The 22,425-nt window shown below is 39.3% G+C and overlaps 1 protein-coding gene across 2 annotated transcripts; it reads right to left on the bottom strand.

Moving 5' to 3' along the window:
- Window positions 1–11,128: 11,128 nt before the first annotated feature.
- Window positions 11,129–17,575, bottom strand: NDUFB2 (NADH:ubiquinone oxidoreductase subunit B2). 2 transcript variants are annotated; one of them, XM_053716260.1, is made up of 4 exons: window positions 17,415–17,575; window positions 16,010–16,154; window positions 14,216–14,298; window positions 11,129–11,197 (listed from the first exon to the last, which is right to left on the bottom strand). In XM_053716260.1, the coding sequence occupies exons 1-3, from the start codon at window positions 17,501–17,503 to the stop codon at window positions 14,224–14,226; spliced, it is 309 nt and encodes a 102-aa protein (XP_053572235.1). In that variant the 5' UTR covers window positions 17,504–17,575; the 3' UTR covers window positions 11,129–11,197; window positions 14,216–14,223. The 2 variants fall into 2 exon arrangements, with proteins under 2 accessions (XP_053572235.1, XP_053572234.1); XM_053716259.1 differs by having other exon boundaries at window positions 14,210–14,298; window positions 17,415–17,574.
- Window positions 17,576–22,425: the final 4,850 nt, after the last annotated feature.

Genomic DNA, 22,425 nt, shown 5'->3' with positions numbered 1-22,425 from the left:
CCATGTGCCAGTGTCACTACTGTGTCATTATATAGTGCTTGGTGTTATTATACTGATGCTGATACCACTGATCCTATAAACAGCTCTCCTCTGACTATACCCATGAGCCAGTGTCACTACTGTGTCATTATATAGTGCTGGGTGTTATTATACTAATGCAGATACCACTAATCCTATAGCCAGCCCTCCTATGGCTATACCCATGTGCCAGTGTCACTACTGTGTCATTATATAGTGCTGGGTGTTATTATACTGATGCAGATACCACTGATCCTATAACCAGCCCTCCTCTGGCTATACCCATGAGCCAGTGTCACTACTGTGTCATTATATAGCGCTGTGTGTTATTATACTGATGTAGATACTACTGATCCTATAACCAGCCCTCCTCTGGCTATACCCATGAGCCAGTGTCACTACTGTGTCATTATATAGCGCTGTGTTTATTATACTGATGCAGATACCATTGATCCTATAACCAGCCCTCCTCTGGCTATACCCATGTGCCAGTGTCACTACTGTGTCATTATATAGTACTGGGTGTTATTATACTGATGCAGATACCAATGATGCTATACCCATGTGCCAGTGTCACTACTGTGTCATTATATAGTGCTGGGTGTTATTATACTGATGCAGATACTACTGATCCTATAACAAGCCCTCCTCTGGCTATACCCATGTGCCAGTGCTTGGTGTTATTATACTGATGCAGATACCACTGATTCTATAACCAGCCCTCTTCTGGCTATACCCATGTGCCAGTGTCACTACTGTGTCATTATATAGTGCTGGGTGTTATTATACTGATGCAGATACCAATGATCCTATAACCAGCCCTCCTCTGGCTATACCCATATGCCAGTGTCACTACTGTGTCATTATATAGTGCTGGGTGTTATTATACTGATGCAGATACCACTTATCCTATAACCAGTCCTCCTCTGGCTATACCCATGTGCCAGTGTCACTACTGTGTCATTATATAGTGCTGGGTGTTATTATACTGATGCAGATACCAATGATCCTATAACCAGCCCTCCTCTGGCTATACCCATGGGCCAGTGTCACTACTGTGTCATTATATAGTGCTGGGTGTTATTATACTGATGCAGATACCACTGATCCTATAACCAGCCCTCCTCTGGCTATAACCATGTTCCAGTGTCACTACTGTGTCATTATATAGTGCTGGGTGTTATTATACTGATGCAGATACCACGGATCCTATAACCAGCCCTCCTCTGGCTATACCCATGTGCCAGTGTCACTACTGTGTCCTTATATAGTGCTTGGTGTTATTATACTGATGCAGATACCACTGATCCTATAACCAGCCCTCCTCTGGCTATATCAATGAGCCAGTGCCACTATTGTGTCTTTGTATAGTGTTTGGTGTTATTATACTGATGCAGATACCACTGATCCTATAACCAGCTCTCCTCTGGCTATACCCATGAGCCAGTGTCACTACTGTGTCATTATATAGTGCTTGGTGTTACTATACTGATGTAGATACCACTGATCCTATAAACAGCCCTCCTCTGGCTATACCCATGTGCCAGTGTCACTTATTATACTGATGTAGATACCACTGACCCTATAACCAGCTCTTGTCTGGCTATACCCATGTGCCAGTGTCACTACTGTGTCATTATATAGTGCTGGGTGTTATTATACTGATGCAGATACCACTAATCCTATAGCCAGCCCTCCTCTGGCTATACCCATGTGCCAGTGTCACTACTGTGTCATTATATAGTGCTGGGTGTTATTATACTGATGCAGATACCACTAATCCTATAGCCAGCCCTCCTCTGGCTATACCCATGAGCCAGTGTCACTACTGTGTCATTATATAGTGATGGGTGTTATTATACTGATGCAGATACCACTAATCCTATAGCCAGCCCTCCTCTGGCTATACCCATGTGCCAGTGTCACTACTGTGGCATTACATAGTGCTGGGTGTTATTATACTGATGCAGATACCACTAATCCTATAGCCAGCCCTCCTCTGGCTATACCCATGAGCCAATGTCACTACTGTGTCATTATATAGTGCTGGGTGTTATTATACTGATGCAGATACCACTAATCCTATAGCCAGCCCTCCTCTGGCTATACCCATGTGCCAGTGTCACTACTGTGTCATGATATAGTGCTGGGTGTTATTATACTAATGCAGATACCACTAATCCTATAGCCAGCCCTCCTATGGCTATACCCATGTGCCAGTGTCACTACTGTGTCATTATATAGTGCTGGGTGTTATTATACTGATGCAGATACCACATATCCTATAACCAGCTCTCCCCTGGCTATACCCATGAGCCAGTGTCACTACTGTGTCATTATATAGTGCTTAGTGTTATTATACTGATGCAGATACCACTGATTCTATAACCAGCCCTCCTCTGGCTATACCCATGTGCCAGTGTCACTACTGTGTCATTATATAGTGCTTGGTGTTATTATACTGATGTAGATACCACTGATCCTATAAACAGCCTTCCTCTGGCTATACCCATGAGCCAGTGTCACTACTGTGTCATTATATAGTGCTGGGTGTTATTATACTGATGCAGATACCACTGATTCTATAACCAGCCCTCCTCTGGCTATACGCATGTGCCAGTGTCACTAATGTGTCATTATATAGTGCTGGGTGTTATTATACTGATGCAGATACCACTGACCCTATAACCAGCTCTTGTCTGACTATACCCATGTGCCAGTGTCACTACTGTGTCATTATATAGTGCTGGGTGTTATTATACTGATGTAGATACCACTGATCCTATAACCAGCTCTTGTCTGGCTATACCCATGTGCCAGTGTCACTACTGTGTCATTATATAGTGCTGGGTGTTATTATACAGAGGCAGATACCACTGACCCTATAACCAGCCCTTGTCTGGCTATACCCATGTGCCAGTGTCACTACTGTGTCATTATATAGCGCTGGGTGTTATTATACTGATGCAGATACCACTGACCCTATAACCAGCCCTTGTCTGGCTATACGCATGTGCCAGTGTCACTACTGTGTCATTATATAGCGCTGGGTGTTATTATACTGATGCAGATACCACTGGCCCTATAACCAACCCTTGTCTGGCTATACCCATGTGCCAGTGTCACTACTGTGTCATTATATAGCGCTGGGTGTTATTATACTTCTGCAGATACCACTGACCCTACAACCAGCACTTGTCTGGCTATACCCATGAGCCAGTGTCACTACTGTGTCATTATATAGCGCTGGGTGTTATTATACTGATGCAGATACCACTGACCCTATAACCAGCCCTTGTCTGGCTATACCCATGAGCCAGTGTCACTACTTTGTCATTATATAGCGCTGGGTGTTATTATACTGATGCAGATACCACTGACTCTATAACCAGCACTCCTCTGGCTATACCCATGGACCAGTGTCACTACTGTGTCATTATATAGTGCTGGGTGTTATTATAATGATGCAGATACCACTAACCCTATAACCAGCCCTCCTCTGGCTATACCCATGAGCCAGTGTCACTACTGTGCCTTTGTATAGTGCTTGGTGTTATTATAATGATGCAGATACCACTAACCCTATAACCCTTGTCTGGCTATACCCATGAGCCAGTGTCAATACTGTGTCATTATATAGCGCTGGAAGTTATTATACTGATGCAGATACCATTGATCCTATAACCAGCCCTCCTCTGGCTATACCCATGTGCCAGTGTCACTACTGTGTCATTATATAGTGCTGGGTGTTATTATACTGATGCAGATACCACTGATCCTATAACCAACCCTCCTCTGGCTATACCCATGTGCCAGTGTCACTACTGTGTCATTATATAGCGCTGGGTGTTATTATACTGATGCAGATAACACTGACTCTATAACCAGCCCTCCTCTGGCTATACCCATGTGCCAGTGTCACTACTGTGTCATTATATAGTGCTGGGTGTTATTATACTGATGCAGATACCACTGATCCTATAACCAACCCTCCTCTGGCTATACCCATGTGCCAGTGTCACTACTGTGTCATTATATAGTGCTGGGTGTTATTATAATGGTGCAGATACCACTAACCCTATAACCCTTGTCTGGCTATACGCATGTGCCAGTGTCACTACTGTGTCTTAGTATAGAGCTGGGTGTTCTTATACAGATGCAGATGCAGATACACATCCAGTATTTCACTCAGGCTTTATTTATTCAATAACTCATCACCCAATATCGCTAGCAGTCTCTTGACAAGCCACTAACTTTATTCGCACTACATATTTTTTTATTCCTATTAGTTAATCAGAAAGAAAAGATATACTAAGGTTGTGGTGGACACTGCAAGGGCTAGACACGGACACCTTTCCTATCCTTGGTAGGTATGCTCTTCAACAAAAATTACCAAGAACAAAACAAGTTTGATAATAGAAGTGAAATGAAAACTTTTTAAAAACTGCATTCTCTGCCTGAATCATGAAAGAAAAAAATAATTAGGGTTTAATTTACCTTTAAATGCTTCATTATTATATCAGTTACGTAACAGGAAACAAAGGGGGAAAAAGAAACAGGTATTTTAAGATAAAGAAATATCCTGCTGAAATTCTGTAACTTGCTTGTTCTATATCTTGACATAGACATTTTTTACATTTCTTGCTGATAGTTTCCCTAACTTTTCTTAAAGGAATATGAAACACAATTTTTTTCTTTTTAACGATTCAGATAGAGTATGCAATTTTAAGCAACTTTCTAATTTACTCCTATTATCCATTTTTATTTGTTCTCTTGGTATCTTTATTTGAAAACCAAGAATGTAAGCTTAGGACATTTACATTTAGCCACTAATCAGCAAGCGCTACCCAGGTGCTGAATCAAAAATGGGGCGGCTCCTAAGCTTACATTCCTGCTTTTCAAATAAAGATACCAAGAGAACGAAGAAAATTTGATAATAGGAGTAAATTAGAAAGTTGCTTGTTATCTGAATCATGAAATAAAAAATTGGGTTGCATAGCCCTTTAAGTTCAGGAAGGGTATACAATGTAGACAAACATGTTTAATGCTACATTCCTGCTGTTTGTGCATAGGTGTGGTTTTTTAGCCATTTATTTTCATTTTTTTTAACCGACTGATACGTAAAAACTGCATGAAATGAGTGGTGTTGCTTTGTTTTCTAAACCATTTCAATGACATTTACATTAGGAAAAAAAGATTCAAACAGAAACAAAAAACAAACCAAGGCGCTGCAACATTTTAAAATGGAATTTCTCAAGGTTTTTTAGAAACTTGATGATACATGGCACCTAATTTATTCAGTATCAGTGAGTGTCTAATATTGTGACTGGTTTTTTTTTTTAACTTAAAAGTGACATTAAACAGTGAAATTGTAATATAAACTGTTTAGTTATGTGTAGAATTTTTTTTTTTAATTTGTTTTGTCTCCCTTTCCTATAATCCAACTATACAAATGATTGGTTTTGTCAGTTCCACTGAGTTTTTATGTTGTAACCTAAGTTTCTCTTATCCTTCTCCAAGCAATGAAGTGTCTAAATATTGAATTGTGCAAATCATGGATGAGGGGAACCTCTGTTAACATCCCATACAGTCATAGTTTGTACAGGTCAGTGTTTGTACACTTTATTGCTTTATTGTTTTGTATCGGTCACTATTTTAGATAAGGGGAAACCTGAGTTGCACTATGGAGGAGCCCATTACATTTAAGAAAAATTAAAACTACACTGATTTTTTACATTTTTAAACTATTATAAATGAAAACAAAATTCATCTGCATATTTTTCTTATGCTAATCTTTTCTTAGAATACATCATTGTATCTAGAATTTATTTACTGTATAACTTGGATCTCCAATGAGACAAATATGTGAGTGCTGACAAAATATTGCTCCATAAAATAATAAAGAAATTGGCAAGATGTGTCCCAATAGATAGCAATCACTTTCTCAAACCTTAAAGGAACAGTCTACTCCAGAATGTTTATTGTTTAAAAATATAGATAATCCTTTTATTACCCATTCCCCAGTTTTGCATAACCAACACTGTTATATTAATATACTTTTTACTTCTGTGATTACCTTGCAGACTGCCCCTTTATTTTAGTTCTTTTAACAGACTTGCATATTAACAAATCAGTGCTGACGCATAAATAACTCCACGGGAGTGAGCACAATGTGATCTAATGGCACACATGAACTAGCTGTGTCTAACTGAAAAAACTGCCCAAATGCACTGAGATAACAGGCCGTCTTCAAGGGCTTAGAAATTAGCATATGAGGCTAATATAGGTTATATTACCTATATTTAGGCTACCATGGTTTAGCTTGCACCAAAGATTACCAAGTGAACAAATTTGAAGGTAAAAGTAAATTACGAAGTTGTTTAAAATTACATGCCCTATCTGAATCATGAAATTTTAATTTTGACTTGACTGTGCCTTTAACCTTTGGATGTTATTTATTAAAAAAAAATAGCCAAGTCAAAATTAAAACTTTCATGAATCAGAGCAGCAATTTTAAGCAACTTTCTAATTTACCCGTATTATTTTTTCTTTGTTCTCTTGGTATCTTTATTTGAAAAGCAGGAATGTAAGCTTAGGAGCCAGACTATTTTTTGTTCAGCACCTGGTTAGGTAGAGCTTGCTGATTGGTGGCTACATTTAGACAGCAATCAGCAAGCGCTACCCAGGTGCTGAACCAAAAATGGCCCGGCTTCTAAGCTTACATTCTTGCTTTTTCAAATAAAGATACCAAGAAAACAAAGAACAATTAATAATAGGAGTCAATTAGAAAGCTGCTTAAAATTGCTGCTCCGATTCATGAAAGTTTAATTTTAAACATTTCTCTAAACTCATCAACATTGCAGCTACAATTTGTTGACAACAGACTAACATATAAAAGTGAGAACGTTTTATAAAGAAAAAAGAAATACAGAAAGCAATTATGTGATTTAAAAAAAAAATCCATCTCTTCATGAATACATTTTTTGCTTCAAAACAATCTGATTTATGATTTTTAAGGACATTCCAGACAAAATTAGAATGCACATGTGGTATTTCAGTTTTGAAAAGAAGCATTTTTGCAATATTTAGAGAAAATTATTCTAGAAAAAGCCATTTCAAGAGTGTGCTTAAAGGGATAATAAACTCATTTTTTCCCTTCATGATTCAGATAGAGCATGCAATTGTAAGCAACTTTCTAATTTACTCCTATAATCAATGTTTCTTCATTCTCTTGTTATCTTTATTTGAAAAAAAAACAGGAATGAAAGCTTTGGAGTGGGAGGAGGGACCAGCCCTCTGATCTGATGCAGGGGGAGGAGGGAGGGACCAGCCCTCTGATCTGATGCAGGGCGAGGAGGGAGGGACCAGCCCTCTGATCTGATGCAGGGCGAGGAGGGAGGGACCAGTCCTCTGATCTGATGCAGGGGGAGGGACCAGCCCTCTGATCTGATGCAGGGGGAGGAGGGAGGGACCAACACTCTGATCTGATGCAGGGACCAACTCTCTGATCTGATGCAGGGGGAGGGACCAACCCTCTGATCTGATGGAGGGGGAGGAGGGAGGGACGAACCTTCTGATCTGATGCAGGGGGAGGGACCAACCCTCTGATCTGATGCAGGGGGAGGAACCAACCCTCTGATCTGATGAAGGGGGAGGAGGGAGGGACCAACCCTCTGATCTGATGCAGGGGGAGGGACCAACCCTCTGACCTGATGAAGGGGGAGGAGGGAGGGACCAACCCACTTATCTGATGCAGGGGTAGGAGGGACCAGCCCTCTGATCTGATGCAGGGGGAGGGACCAGCCCTCTGATCTGATGCAGGGGGAGGGACCAGCCCTCTGATCTGATGCAGGGGGAGGGACCAGCCCTCTGATCTGATGCAGGGGGAGGGACCAGCCCTCTGATCTGATGCAGGGGGAGGGACCAGCCCTCTGATCTGATGCAGGGGGAGGGACCAGCCCTCTGATCTGATGCAGGGGGAGGGACCAGCCCTCTGATCTGATGCAGGGGGAGGGACCAGCCCTCTGATCTGATGCAGGGGGAGGGACCAGCCCTCTGATCTGATGCAGGGGGAGGGACCAACCCTCTGATCTGATGCAGGGGGAGGGACCAACCCTCTGATCTGATGCAGGGGGAGGGACCAACCCTCTGATCTGATGCAGGGGGAGGGACCAACCCTCTGATCTGATGCAGGGGGAGGGACCAACCCTCTGATCTGATGCAGGGGGAGGGACCAACCCTCTGATCTGATGCAGGGGGAGGGACCAACCCTCTGATCTGATGCAGTAGGAGGGGGGAGGGCCAACCCTCTGATCTGATGCAGGAGGAGGGAGGGACCAACCCTCTAATCTGATGCAGGAGGAGGAGGAGGGAGGGACCAACCCTCTGATCTGATGCAGGAGGAGGAGGGAGGGACCAACCCTCTGATCTGATGCAGGAGGGATTTCCCGTCACACTGATGTTTGAATGGAAGGGACCCTCAGTACAGAAAAGATGTTTGGGTGGGAGGGATCCTACATAAAGAACAAAATGTTTGGGTGGTAATAGTTTGAGAATTCCAGCCATTATGTCATTCCAAATGGGCCCTGCACCCTTTGCTAGAATGGGTCTAAAAATCCTCTTTCAGAAGTGCAGTCCCAGGTGCAATTAGCGATTGGTAAACCCATGCATGTCTGCTAATTCTAAACACAGGGGATCCTAGAGAAGCTTTTGCAAACATTTGTCTTATGACTGCACAAGTTACAGTGGGGCAAAAAAATATTTAGTCAGCCACCAATTGTACAAGTTCTCCCACTTAAGAAGATGAGAGGCCTGTAATTTTCATCATAGGTATACCTCAACTATGAGAGACAAAATGTGGAAACAAATCCAGACAATCACATTGTCTGATTTGGAAAGAATTTATTTGCATATTATGGTGGAAAATAAGTATTTGGTCACCTACAAACAAGCATGATTTCTGGCTCTCACAGACCTGTATCTTCTTCTTTAAGAGGCTCCTTTGTCCTCCACTCATTACCTGTATTAATGGCACCTGTTTGAACTTGTTATCAGTATAAAAGACACCTGTCCACAACCTCAAACAGTCTCACTCCAAACTCCACTATGGTGAAGACCAAAGAGCTGTTGAAGGACACCAGAAACAAAATTGTAAACTTGCACCAGGCTGGGAAGACTGAATCTGCAATAGGCAAGCAGCTTGGTGTGAAGAAATCAACTGTGGTAGCAATAATTAGAAAATGGAAGACATACAAGACCACTGATAATCTCCCTCGATCTGGGGCTCCACGCAAGATCTCACCCCGTGGGGTCAAAATGATCACAAGAACGGTGAGCAAACATCCCAGAACCACACAAGGGGACCTAGTGAATGACCTGCAGAGAGCTGGGACAAACGTAACAAAGGCTACCATCAGTAACACACTACGCCGCCAGGGATCCTGCAGTGCCAGACGTGTCCCCCTACTTAAGCCAGTACATGTCCGGGCCCGTCTGAAGTATGCTAGAGAGCATTTGGATGATCCAGAAGCGGATTGGTAGAATGTCATATGGTCAGATGAAACCAAAGTAGAACTGTTTGATAGAAACACAACTCGTCGTGTTTGGAGGAGAGAGATGGCTGAGTTGCAACCAAAGAACACCATACCTACTGTGAAGCATGGGGGTGGCAACATCATGATTTGGGGCTGTTTCTCAGCAAAGGGAACAGGACGACTGATCCGTGTACATGAAAGAATGAATGGGGCCATGTATCGTGAGATTTTGAGTGCAAACCGCTTTCCATCAGCAAGGGCACTGAAGATGAAACGTGGCTGGGTCTTTCAGCATGACAATGATCTCAAACACACCACCCGGGCAACAAAGGAGTGGCTTCGTAAGAAGCATTTCAAGGTCCTGGAGTGGCCTAGCCAGTCTCCAGATCTCAACCCCCATAGAAAAACCTTTGGAGGGAGTTGAAAGTCTGTGTTGCCCAGCGACAGCCCCAAAAGATCACTGCTCTAGAGGAGATCTGCATGCAGGAATGGGCCAACATACCAGCAACAGTGTGTGACAACCTTGTGAAGACTTACAGAAAACGTTTGACCTCTGTCATTGCCAACAAAGGATATATAACAAAGTATTGAGATTAACTTTTGATATTGACCAAATACTTATTTTCCACCATAATATGCAAACAAATTCTTTCCAAATCAGACAATGTGATTGTCTGGATTTGTTTCCACATTTTGTCTCTCATAGTTGAGGTATACCTATGATGAAAATTACAGGCCTCTCTCATCTTCTTAAATGGGAGAACTTGCACAATTGGTGGCTGACTAAATACTTTTTTGCCCCACTGTATATGTAAATAATTTCCATGAGAAAAACAAAGTTTGTGGAAAAGTTAATGATTTTTTATATGATTGTATTTTACATACATCTGACTGCCAAATAGTTTTATGAAATATACCAAAATGGGCCTAGATCGATACTTTTGGTTGACTACCTCAAAAATGTATTTAGTTTTTGGGATCAATTTTGAGAATTTGGGCAGTTCTGCTATACTAAACTAAATTAGAGAGTTACCCCACTGTATCATTTTAGAACATGTATACATAGCTGCAGACAAAAACCTTAAAATTATAAAAAAAAGAATGCAAAATATATACGCGTGGTCTTGTCTGAATTGGAAAAAGTTAACGACCAAATTTTGAGATTTTTTTTCTACAGTTAGAAAGCTACAGGCTTTTGGAGCCTGTGATATTTTATATACTTTTTAAAAATTTCATAATTCTGTGAATAAATAGCTAGTTAAAGCTGTAATCCATTGATAGCTCTTTTTATGCCAAAAAACCCAAAGGCTTTATTTCTGTTTAAATGTAGTGACAGCAAAAATGCTAAAAATGATCCGGTACTTTGATCAAGTTTTTCTCCAAAATTCCCAGTGGTTAAGGGGTTAAATAATTTGAAATAATTCCCAAATCCCGTTCCTGTTTAGTTACAGTTTCAAATGGTACGTTACTGGACGTTACTGGATATAAGCCCTATAACAAATTTTGTATCATCAGCAAACCTTCCCCTGGAGTCTTATTAAACTAGGTAGACCAAAAAGCACACATAGCCTCTGAAATTGTATTAATAGATTTATTTACAATAAGTATCACTGCAAACACATACACAGTGACCAGCAGACCAGCACCTGCAAAATAAAGAGACAACAGAAGTTACTAAAACAAAAAGATAGAACGTAATTTTAAAAAAATTTAATTTTTTTTTAATCAAATTTGCTTTGTTCCCTTGGTATGCTTTTCAACTAAGGATATAAAAAGAATGAAGCAGATAATAGAAGTAAATTAAAAAGTTGATTAAAATCACATGCTCTGTCTGAATCATGAAAAAAATGTGTTTGATATGCATTTCAAATTCAGGCGCATTTTTACAATCTGTGTATAAATTGTTATTGCGAAGCAGTGGGAGTTTTTAAAATAAATCAGCGTACATGACAATATGGAGGTAGGCGGTATAGAAACACATTGATCGTTCATCCGGAGTATGCTCTATAAGCCGTGTCTGCAGCAGATCACAACAATAATATATCTTTAGCCTACGGTGACATAATTGTGCCCACAAAGAAGATGATGAGGGTAATGCAGAGTACAGCACAAAGAACACTATATTCATTGTGGTGGGATATCCTTGGTTCTGTGCAGTCCACTCTCAAATAAATCCCAAGATCATATGAAGAGTTTATGTTTTTTGTTTAGAACGGTTAAGAGAGTCTTTTAAACATATTGTGACCGTTTTAAAAGGGACACAAAGTCAAAATTAAACGTTCACGATTCAGATAGAGCATGCAGTAAAAAAATAAATAATCATTTACTTTTATTATAAAATGTGCACAATCGTTTTACATGCACACTTTCCGAGGCACCACTGCTACTGGTGATAAAAGGGGCAGGGAAATGCAAGTACCTGACATTTGTCACAAAAAAAAAAAAAAATCCACTTATCCTTTACATTGTCTTTATTATACATTCTTTTGATGGTCCTTTAAGTACTTTTAACACATTTACAGGGACGTTAGTCAGTTTTCTGTATACATGCATAGTCTGTCAACAAATAAAGGGTCATCAAAATCAAACTTAAGCTTTTGTGGTCATTTAAAGAGACAATTTACTTTTATTAAAAAATCTCATTTGTTCCCTTTGTTGAAAAGCATACTACTACTGTTAGCTAGCTGGTGATTGATGGCTACATACATATGCCTCTTGTCATTGATTCACTAGATATGTCCAGCTAGCTCCCAGTAGTGAATTGCTGCTCTGGAGCCGACTTTAAAAGGGACATGAAACTAATTTTTTTTTTTTTTTTCCGATTCAGATAGAGCAGCAATTTTAAACAACTTTCTTCTTTACTTTTATCGAGGTTTCCTTGTTCTTTTGGTATTTTTTTGTTGTTGAAATAAGCTCAGGAGCGTGCACGTGTCTGGAGCACTTTATGGCAGCAGTGTTGCAAAAATGTTATCTATTTACAAGAGCACTAGATGGCAGCACTATTTCCTGCATTGTAGCGAGCCAGCCACCTGCCTAAGTACCTCTCCAACAAATAATACAAAGGGAATGAAGAAATTTGATTTTAGAAGTAAAATGGAAACTTTAACACTAAATTATCTGTCTAAAATCACAAAAGAACATTTTTTGGGTCTCATAGTCCTTTAACTATGTGTTTAACACAGTTACAGCAGTTTATTACTGCATTATTGCTTGAATATAACAGATCTTTTTTCCCCCCATTTAAGTACTGAACTGCATAAAACCTTTATCCAGCGCTATGGAATTTTGTGACACTAAACATATAAATTAAAATAATGATAATAATAATAATAATACAAAAAGTATGTTTTTATAGCATTTAAAATGGTCACAACATGCAGATCTTTCAAAACCATTAACCTCTTCCTGCCGGTACTTATTTGTTACATCAGAACAAAGCTCCGATGTAAACAAATAAGATCACGCGATCGTACATGCGACCGTGCGATTTCAATGATGGGATTGGGTCAGGGGAGAGCCTATGACGCTAGGCACGCCTTCCGGCCCGCGATCTCAGTTAGGAAGCTGTTACTGCGTCAGTATAGCAGAATGGCTAGGACGTTTCATGCCGTTCTAACAGTGCTAAAGCCCAGCGCGGTTAGGGCGGCGCATAACGTCCTTTACGTCGGGAAGGGGTTAATAAAACATAAAAGGGTTTTTATTTTATTGTGGACTAATAGTTATAGCTGTAAATGAGTTTGTGCACTGCCCTAAGCAATCTCTGTGCAAAATGTAGCAAGGTCAGGCAATAAGCAGCACATATAGATTAGAGAATTGGATTCACAGTCTCTCTAGGGAGCATGAAAGCATTTTAAGATTAAAGGGATATTAACCCAAAAAGTTTCTTTTGTGATTCAGACAAAGCATACTTTTTTTTATTTTTTAATCCAATTTACTTCTATTATCAAATTTGCTTTGTCCCTATGATATTCTGTGTTGGAGATACCTAGGTAGGCATCTGAAGCACTACATGCTAGGAAATAGTGCTGCCCTATAGTGCTCTTACAAATGGATAACATTGTTGCAAAACTGCTGCCATATGAGGTTCCAGAAATGTGCTGGCTCCTCCGCTTATGTCCCTGCTTTTCAACAAAAGATACCAAATGAACAAAGATAAACTGATAATAGAAGTAAATTGCATGCTCTATCTGAATGATTGAAGAAATATTTGGGTTTCATATCCCTTTTAGTAAAAACTGTATTTCTGAACACTGCTGCTCTACGGGACATATGCTCACTAAACATGTGCACGTGCAGATTTGTTTGCTGAATATGGCTGCAGGTTGTGGCATTCTGCTCTTTTTATATTGCAACATACAAATATCTTTACAAATACATTATTTAGCAACTGAATTGACAAATATACAAGTCTAATGCTAACTGGCTTATAAGCAAAGCTTGTGCATAAAAAATGGTCCCCCCCCCCTCAGTTTAGAAACATTAGTTTTACAATAAGAAAGTGTTATAGCTGAACATGTCCAAATCTGCATCTTGTTCATCCAATAGCTGCAGGACTCCTCTGTACTCAGGTTTAGTAATACTTTAAATCTGCTCTATTAAGGGTAACTGAGTACAGGGGCTGAGAAACCCTTTACTGTCAAGTAGCAAACAGCACTTACATGTACCTAAAGGCTCATTCTTCCCCTTCAGGAGGGATTCCTAGCTCCTCATCTGTCCACTCGGATGGGTCAGGATAGGGAAAGTGACCCTAAAAGGAACAAAAGCACATTTACTGTCAGGCTTAGCATAAGATTAAAGGACACTGTACTCAGATATCAAAGAGTAGCACTTACAGTACTGCCCAAAAGTTTTGAGAATGACACAAATATTAATTTTAACAAAGTCTGCTGCCTCAGTTTTTATGATGGCAATTTGCATATACTCCAGAATGTTATGAAGAGTGATCAGATCAATTACAAACTCCCTCTTTGCCATGTAAATGAACTTAATCCCCCAAAAAACATTTCCACTGCATGTCAGCCCTGCCACAAAAGGACCAGTTGACATTGTGTCAGTGATTCTCTCGTTAACACAGGTGTCAGTGTTGATGAGGACAGGGCTGGAGACCACTCTGTCATGCTGATTGAGTTAGAATGACAGACTGGAAGCTTAAAAAGGAGGGTGGTGCTTGAAATCATTGTTTTTCCTCTGTTAACCATGGTTACCTGCAAGGAAATTGTGCAGTCATCATTGCTTTGCACAAAAAGGGGATTTACAGGCAAGGACATTGCTGCTACTAAGATTGCACCTAAATCAACCATTTATCGGATCATCAAGAACTTCAAGGAGAGATGTTAAATTGTTGTGAAGAAGGCTTCAGGGCGCCCAAGAAAGTCCAGCAAGCGCCAGGACCGTCTCCTAAAGTTGATTTAGCTGCGGGATCGGGGCACCACCAGTGTAGAGCTTGTTCAGGAATGGCAGCAGGCAGGTGTGAGGCGAAGACTTTTGAAGTATGGCCTGGTGTCAAGAAGGGCAGCAAAGAAGCCACTTCTCTCTAGGAAAAAAGATCAGGGACAGACTGATATTCTGCAAAAGGTAGAGGAATTGGACTGATGAGGATTGGGGTAAAGTAATTTTCTCTAATGGATCCCCTCTTTCCGATTGTTTGGGGCATCCGGAAAGAAAAAACCTTGCCGGAGAAGAAAAGGTGAACGCTACCATCAGTCCTGTGTAATGCTAAGCATCCTGAGACCATTCATATGTGGGGTTGCTTCTCAGCCGAGTGGGCTCACTCACAATTTTTCCTAAGAACACCGTCATAAATAAAGATTGGTACAAAAACATCCTCCAAGAGCAACTTCTCCCAACCATCCAAGAACAGTTTGATGACGAACAATGCCTTATGCAGCATGATGGAGCACCTTGTCAATCCCATTGAGAACTTGTGGTTAATCCTCAAGAGGTGGATGAGCAACCCCCCCCCCCCCCACATATTTTGACAAACTCCAAGCACTGATTATGCAAGAATGGGCTGCCATCAGTCAGGATGATAAAAACCTTTGACACTTATGAAATGCTTGTAATTATACTTCAGTATACCATAGTGACATCTGACAAATGATCTAAAAAACACTAAAGCAGCAGTCTTTGTGAAAATTAATATTTGTGTCATTCTCAAAACTTTTGGCCAGTACTGCACATGTCAAAAAAAAAAAAAGTTAAGTAAAAGCTGATTACATTTAAAATGAAATTAATACTGCCGTACTTCCTACTAATCCTTATAATGACAACAACCTCTGCAAATATGACACAAAAACACTGATTTATTCAGGACGAGGATACAAGTTTTTCAGAAATCAAAACACAAGTTGATTACAATGACCAATCTCACTTGCAACGTAAGACTTTCGCTTATTTAGAAGATTTAGCGCAGGTAAATATAGTGAGGCATTACAAGATATAATAAACCATTCTCTCACCAGCACTGCGTCGGAGTCATGCCACAGGTGCCACAGGATCCAGAACCACATAAACCCACTGAGGATCTCTGCCTGCAGGACCTGGTTCTTGGTGAGCTCTGGGAACTGCCGGTAACGCGGCTCTATGTGAACTCCTCCTCCGGCGCTGCAAGACAAGCAGATCATCATATGCCGGCACCCATGGCCATGTCATACACCAGCAGAGACACCCATTATTCATTCTCTATTAAAGGGGCATTAAATTACATTGTAACAAGGGTGAAGTCCTGCTCTGTGTCTGCAGCACTCCGGCATTGCGCTCTATTCTAACTGTGCAACTTCAGTACCAAACCAGTGCTGTTATCAGTTAGTGTCTGTAGATTGTAAGCTCTTGGGAACAGGACCCCTCCTGTTGTATTAGTTTGTTTAGTCTAGTTTATGTCTCTGTATTTACCATTAGTGTAATCTTATTACTAAAGTAAAAGTACTAGACTTATAATTGTACAACACGACTGCATACGTTACTGCTCTATTCTGTTTCAGTACCAGACCTGTGATGTTATTAGTTAGTTGTCTGTAGATTGTAAGCTCTTGGGAACAGGACCCCTCCTGTTGTATTAGTTTGTTTAGTCTAGTTTATGTCTCTGTATTTACCATTAGTGTCACTGTGTAACCTACTCATTTAGCTTCAGTGTTACAAATACATAATCTTATTACTATAGTAACAGTACTACAGACTTATAGTTGTACAACACGACTGCATACGTTACTGCTCTATTCTAACTGTTTCAGTACCAGACCTGTGATGTTATTAGTTAGTTGTCTGTAGATTGTAAGCTCTTGGGAACAGGACCCCTCCTGTTATATTAGTTTGTTTAGTCTAGTTTATGTCTCTGTATTTACCATTAGTGTCACTGTGTAACCTACTCATTTAGCTTCAGTGTTACAAATACATAATCTTATTACTATAGTAACAGTACTACAGACTTATAGTTGTACAACACGACTGCATATGTTACTGCTCTATTCTAACTGTTTCAGTACCAGACCTGTGATGTTATTAGTTAGTTCTCTGTAGACTGTAAGCTCTTGGGAACAGGACCCCTCCTGTTGCATTAGTTTGTTTAGTCTAGTTTATGTCTCTGTATTTACCATTAGTGTCACTGTGTAACCTACTCATTTAGCTTCAGTGTTACAAATACATAATCTTATTACTATAGTAACAGTACTACAGACTTATAGTTGTACAACACGACTGCATATGTTACTGCTCTCTTCCTGATACAAACTGAATAAAATATTTACAAGTATTTCAAACACAATAATCGTCTCTGTCACTTTGATACTGCCCTCTGGCTCCACTCGTGAGTGACTACCGCAAGTTCACGTCCCTGCAGGAAACATACGGTTGTCCTCATTCACTCACTTTCTAACCCCGGGCCTCTTCCGCACGGCTCCCCCCAATAACCGGCTGCCGGCCCGCAGGACACCTCCTAACCGCACCAGGGACGACATGGCTCAGTCAGCCCGAAGCACAATGTCACCTTCCGTCACTTAACCACGGACGCCGCTGATTGGCTAAAGATTCTCACAAACAGCAAGTTGATTGGCTAATACGGGATCCAATGATAGGCGAAGACGGAGCAACGCGAGGATGTGAATAGAAAAATCCATTATGCTGTGGGGGTGTAATCGCTTATTAACTGCATAATGTTGTTTGAAATAGCTAAAATCATGCGTTCAGAGAAGACGATCATTTGAAATATATTGCTATTATTTAATATCAGCCGTTTAGTTAAATATTACATTTCTTAAACTTTGTGTAAGCTCCCCCCGTTAAAAACAAAAGTTACAGCGTCCATGTGGACTCTACTAATTAATATGTAGAAACACAATTGAAACAAAAAAGATTTTTACTAAACTCCCACAAAGCAGAATTTTAAAATGTAATATTATAGGTAGAATCATGGGAGAAAAAGCCAATTTCTATAAACATCGGAAGCCGTGACAGCTCATGTGAGTGACAACTCCCCCTGTATTGGGTGGTACATTCGGTTGCCATGGTATCACATACACGCACTCCCCATGCCCTGTGTAACACTAATGGGACTGCAGCTCCAGTAGGTGAGACCCAGTCACACTGGTGCCATTTGTTTTAGTTTGTTTAGAAATGTAATGCTCGGTGTGTTATACACAGGGGCTGTTATTTATTTATATGATATGGATCATGTTTGTCCCAAATCATCATGCACATACATACATACATATATACATACATGAACATACATAAATATATACATACATGGACATACATATATACATACATGCACATACATACATACATACATGCACATACATACATACATACATACATACATACATACATATATACATACATGCACATACATACATACATACATATATACATACATGCACATACATACATACATATATACATACATGCACATACATACATACATACATACATATATACATACATGCACATACATACATACATACATGCACATACATACATGCACATACATACATACATACATACATACATGCACATACATACATACATATATACATACATGCACATACATACATACATACATACATATATACATACATGCACATACATACATACATACATGCACATACATACATACATGCACATACATACATACATACATACATGCACATACATACATACATACATACATGCACATACATACATACATACATGCACATACATACATACATACATACATACATATATACATACATGCACATACATACATACATATATACATACATGCACATACATACATACATGCACATACATACATACATACATACATACATGCACATACATACATACATACATACATACATGCACATACATACATGCACATACATACATGCACATACATACATACATGCACATACATACATACATACACATACATACATACATGCACATATATACATACATACATGCACATATATACATACATGAACATACATAAATATATACATACATGCACATGCATACACACATACATACACACACATGTTTACATGCACATACACACATACACATGTATACATGCACATACACACACACAATTACATGCACACACATACATACATACATACATACATGGGCTTACCATAATTTTTAGAGGTGAAACTGGGACCACCGGGTGTGGTCAGGAGCGTGGTCAAGGGGGCGTGGAAATTACCGGTCCTTTTAAAGTAGTAGCTTTTATGTGTGTAATGTTTTGTGGATACTCTACCCTTCCTCAGTCAAACAAGTGAATCACACAGTTTAAATAGACCATAACACCACCCCCTAGTGAAAAAGGCACCATTACGTTGTCATGGCAAATAAATCATTAAAGGATTACTTTCCGTTATAATTTTTAAGCCAAACAACTAACATATTAAAGTTAATAAACATTAATTAAAACCTACTGACCTATATTTTCTCCAAAACAAAGTTTCATAACGTTCTAAAAGTTATATATTTAATTTGTCTATGATGTCACGTTATCCTGCCCACTATTTTCAGCACTGCATGTTCAAAATACTTAAACCAATGAAATTGTGTTTAAAGCGCCATTTTGAAACCTAGGTATTGTGAACGGATTGGTACAGAGCAAAGGATACCCGCGGAGTGGGTTTGGAAAACAATTAAATTTGCAGACAAGATTTCTGATATACGGTAGAGATATGTTAATGAAATGCTATTGATAAAAAGCGTATTTGGGGTAGTTAGTTAGTAACAGGCATAGAAAATATTTACTTACAGTGGCCCTTTAATCTAAATCTCAGATTCTAAATAATGCCAAACATCAAGCATAATTATCACTTTATCAATTTCACAATGTAATATCTGCAGTGTAATATGTGTTTTATGTGTCTAATTAAGGAACAGAGCCAAATACTGATAAGGCATAAATACAACATTGAATGAAAGTAAAAAAGAAACACGTACCTGCTAAAGCTGTTTAAGAGGCTACTCTATACCATAATGATTATAGCTAAAATGCTATTCTGCATGAAGTAAAGCAAGATCCAGGCCAAAAATCCTTCCTGTCTGTACTTCCTAGTCATACCCACATGATTCCCCTAAAGGTGTATTACCGATGATGTCACCAGGGGTCGGGGGTGTTAAATTCTTAGAAAAATAAACCAAGTAGTACTACAAAATTAAAAAACCCTATGCTGCTCACTCAGCCTGTATTACTAAATGTAAACTTTGAAGGACACGAACGTTAAGCTAAGCAGGGCTGTATGTAACAAAGTACCAGCATCCAACTATGCTGGAGAGCCACAGTCCAGTCATTTTGAATAATGTGTCTGGGTTTCAGGTGGTCTGAAACCCGGACACATGATTTGAAACCTGGAGGTGGCAACCCTACTGGGACAGAATGAACAACCGGGTGGGACACTGGGACAGCGCCTCCAAACCGGGACAATCCCAGTAAAAGTGGGACTTCTGGTAAGCCTAACATGCACATATATACATACATACATGCACATATATACATACATGAACATACATAAATATATACATACATGCACATACATAAATATATACATACATGCACATGCATACACACATACATACACACACATGTTTACATGCACATACACACATACACATGTATACATGCACATACACACACACAATTACATGCACATACACACATACATACACATGTATGCATGCACATACATAAATATATACATACATGGACATACATACATGCACATACATAAATATATACATACATGCACATACATACACACATGTATACATGCACATACACACACGTATACATGCACATACATACAGACATACACACATGTTTACATGCACATACACACATACATACACACAAATGTTTACATGCACATACACACACATGTATACATGCACATACACACATACACACACACACATGTCTACATGCACATACACACATACATACACACATGTATACATGCACATACACACACATGTATACATGCACATACATACACACACATGTTTACATGCACATACACACATACATACAAACACATGTTTACATGCACATACACACACACATGTATACATGCACATACACACATACATACACACACATGTATACATGCACATACACACATACACATGTATACATGCACATACACACACACAATTACATGCACATACACACATACATACACATGTATGCATGCACATACATAAATATATACATACATGGACATACATACATGCACATACATAAATATATACATACATGCACATACATACACACATGTATACATGCACATACACACACGTATACATGCACATACATACAGACATACACACATGTTTACATGCACATACACACATACATACACACAAATGTTTACATGCACATACACACACATGTATACATGCACATACACACATACACACACACACATGTCTACATGCACATACACACATACATACACACATGTATACATGCACATACACACACATGTATACATGCACATACATACACACACATGTTTACATGCACATACACACATACATACAAACACATGTTTACATGCACATACACACACACATGTATACATGCACATACACACATACATACACACACATGTATACATGCACATACACACATACATACACACACATGTATACATTCACATACACACAAGTATATAGTTTAAATCGCTCCTTAAAGACTACTGTTCAGGGAGGCATACCATATACACTAACCTTTCTTACCTCAGTTCCTCTCCTCCTCCTTTGTAATCCCCTTAAACCCCCTTAGCAATTAGCATGTAAGCCTATGCACCCAGCTGTTTTGTAGATCACCTTCATGAGAGCAGTTTTACAACAGTCCAACTCATGGCAGGTCCCTCTACCCATGTGTCTACTATAAATGCTACATTGCATATTAGACCTATGTTTATAGTGCTGCGGAATCTGTTGGCGTTCTACATATAACTGATAATAATAATAATATGTGCACATACACACACTAACACAGATACGTATATATATATACACACACACACTCATAGATACACATACATATTCACACATACATATTCAAACACATACATATACATACACATACATACACACAAACATACACAGATACACACACATGCACTACACACACATATATATATTATATATATATAGCTATAAACACACAAGTGCGCACACATACATATACATACAAACAAAGACACATGTACACACAGATACATACATTCATGCAGTTATATACACACACACATACTCGCACATATATACAGACACATATATCTATTTAGAGAATATGTTGTTCTGTGAATTAGTTTGTTCCCAATGTTAGGGTGTTTTTTTCTTTGAACTCACCTAAATCTATTTGATT

This window comes from Bombina bombina, chromosome 6 (assembly GCF_027579735.1).
Source record: "Bombina bombina isolate aBomBom1 chromosome 6, aBomBom1.pri, whole genome shotgun sequence".
NCBI lineage: Eukaryota > Metazoa > Chordata > Amphibia > Anura > Bombinatoridae > Bombina > Bombina bombina.
The sequence above is the reverse complement of the archived record's forward strand: the minus strand, read 5'-3'. Positions and strand labels throughout refer to the sequence as shown.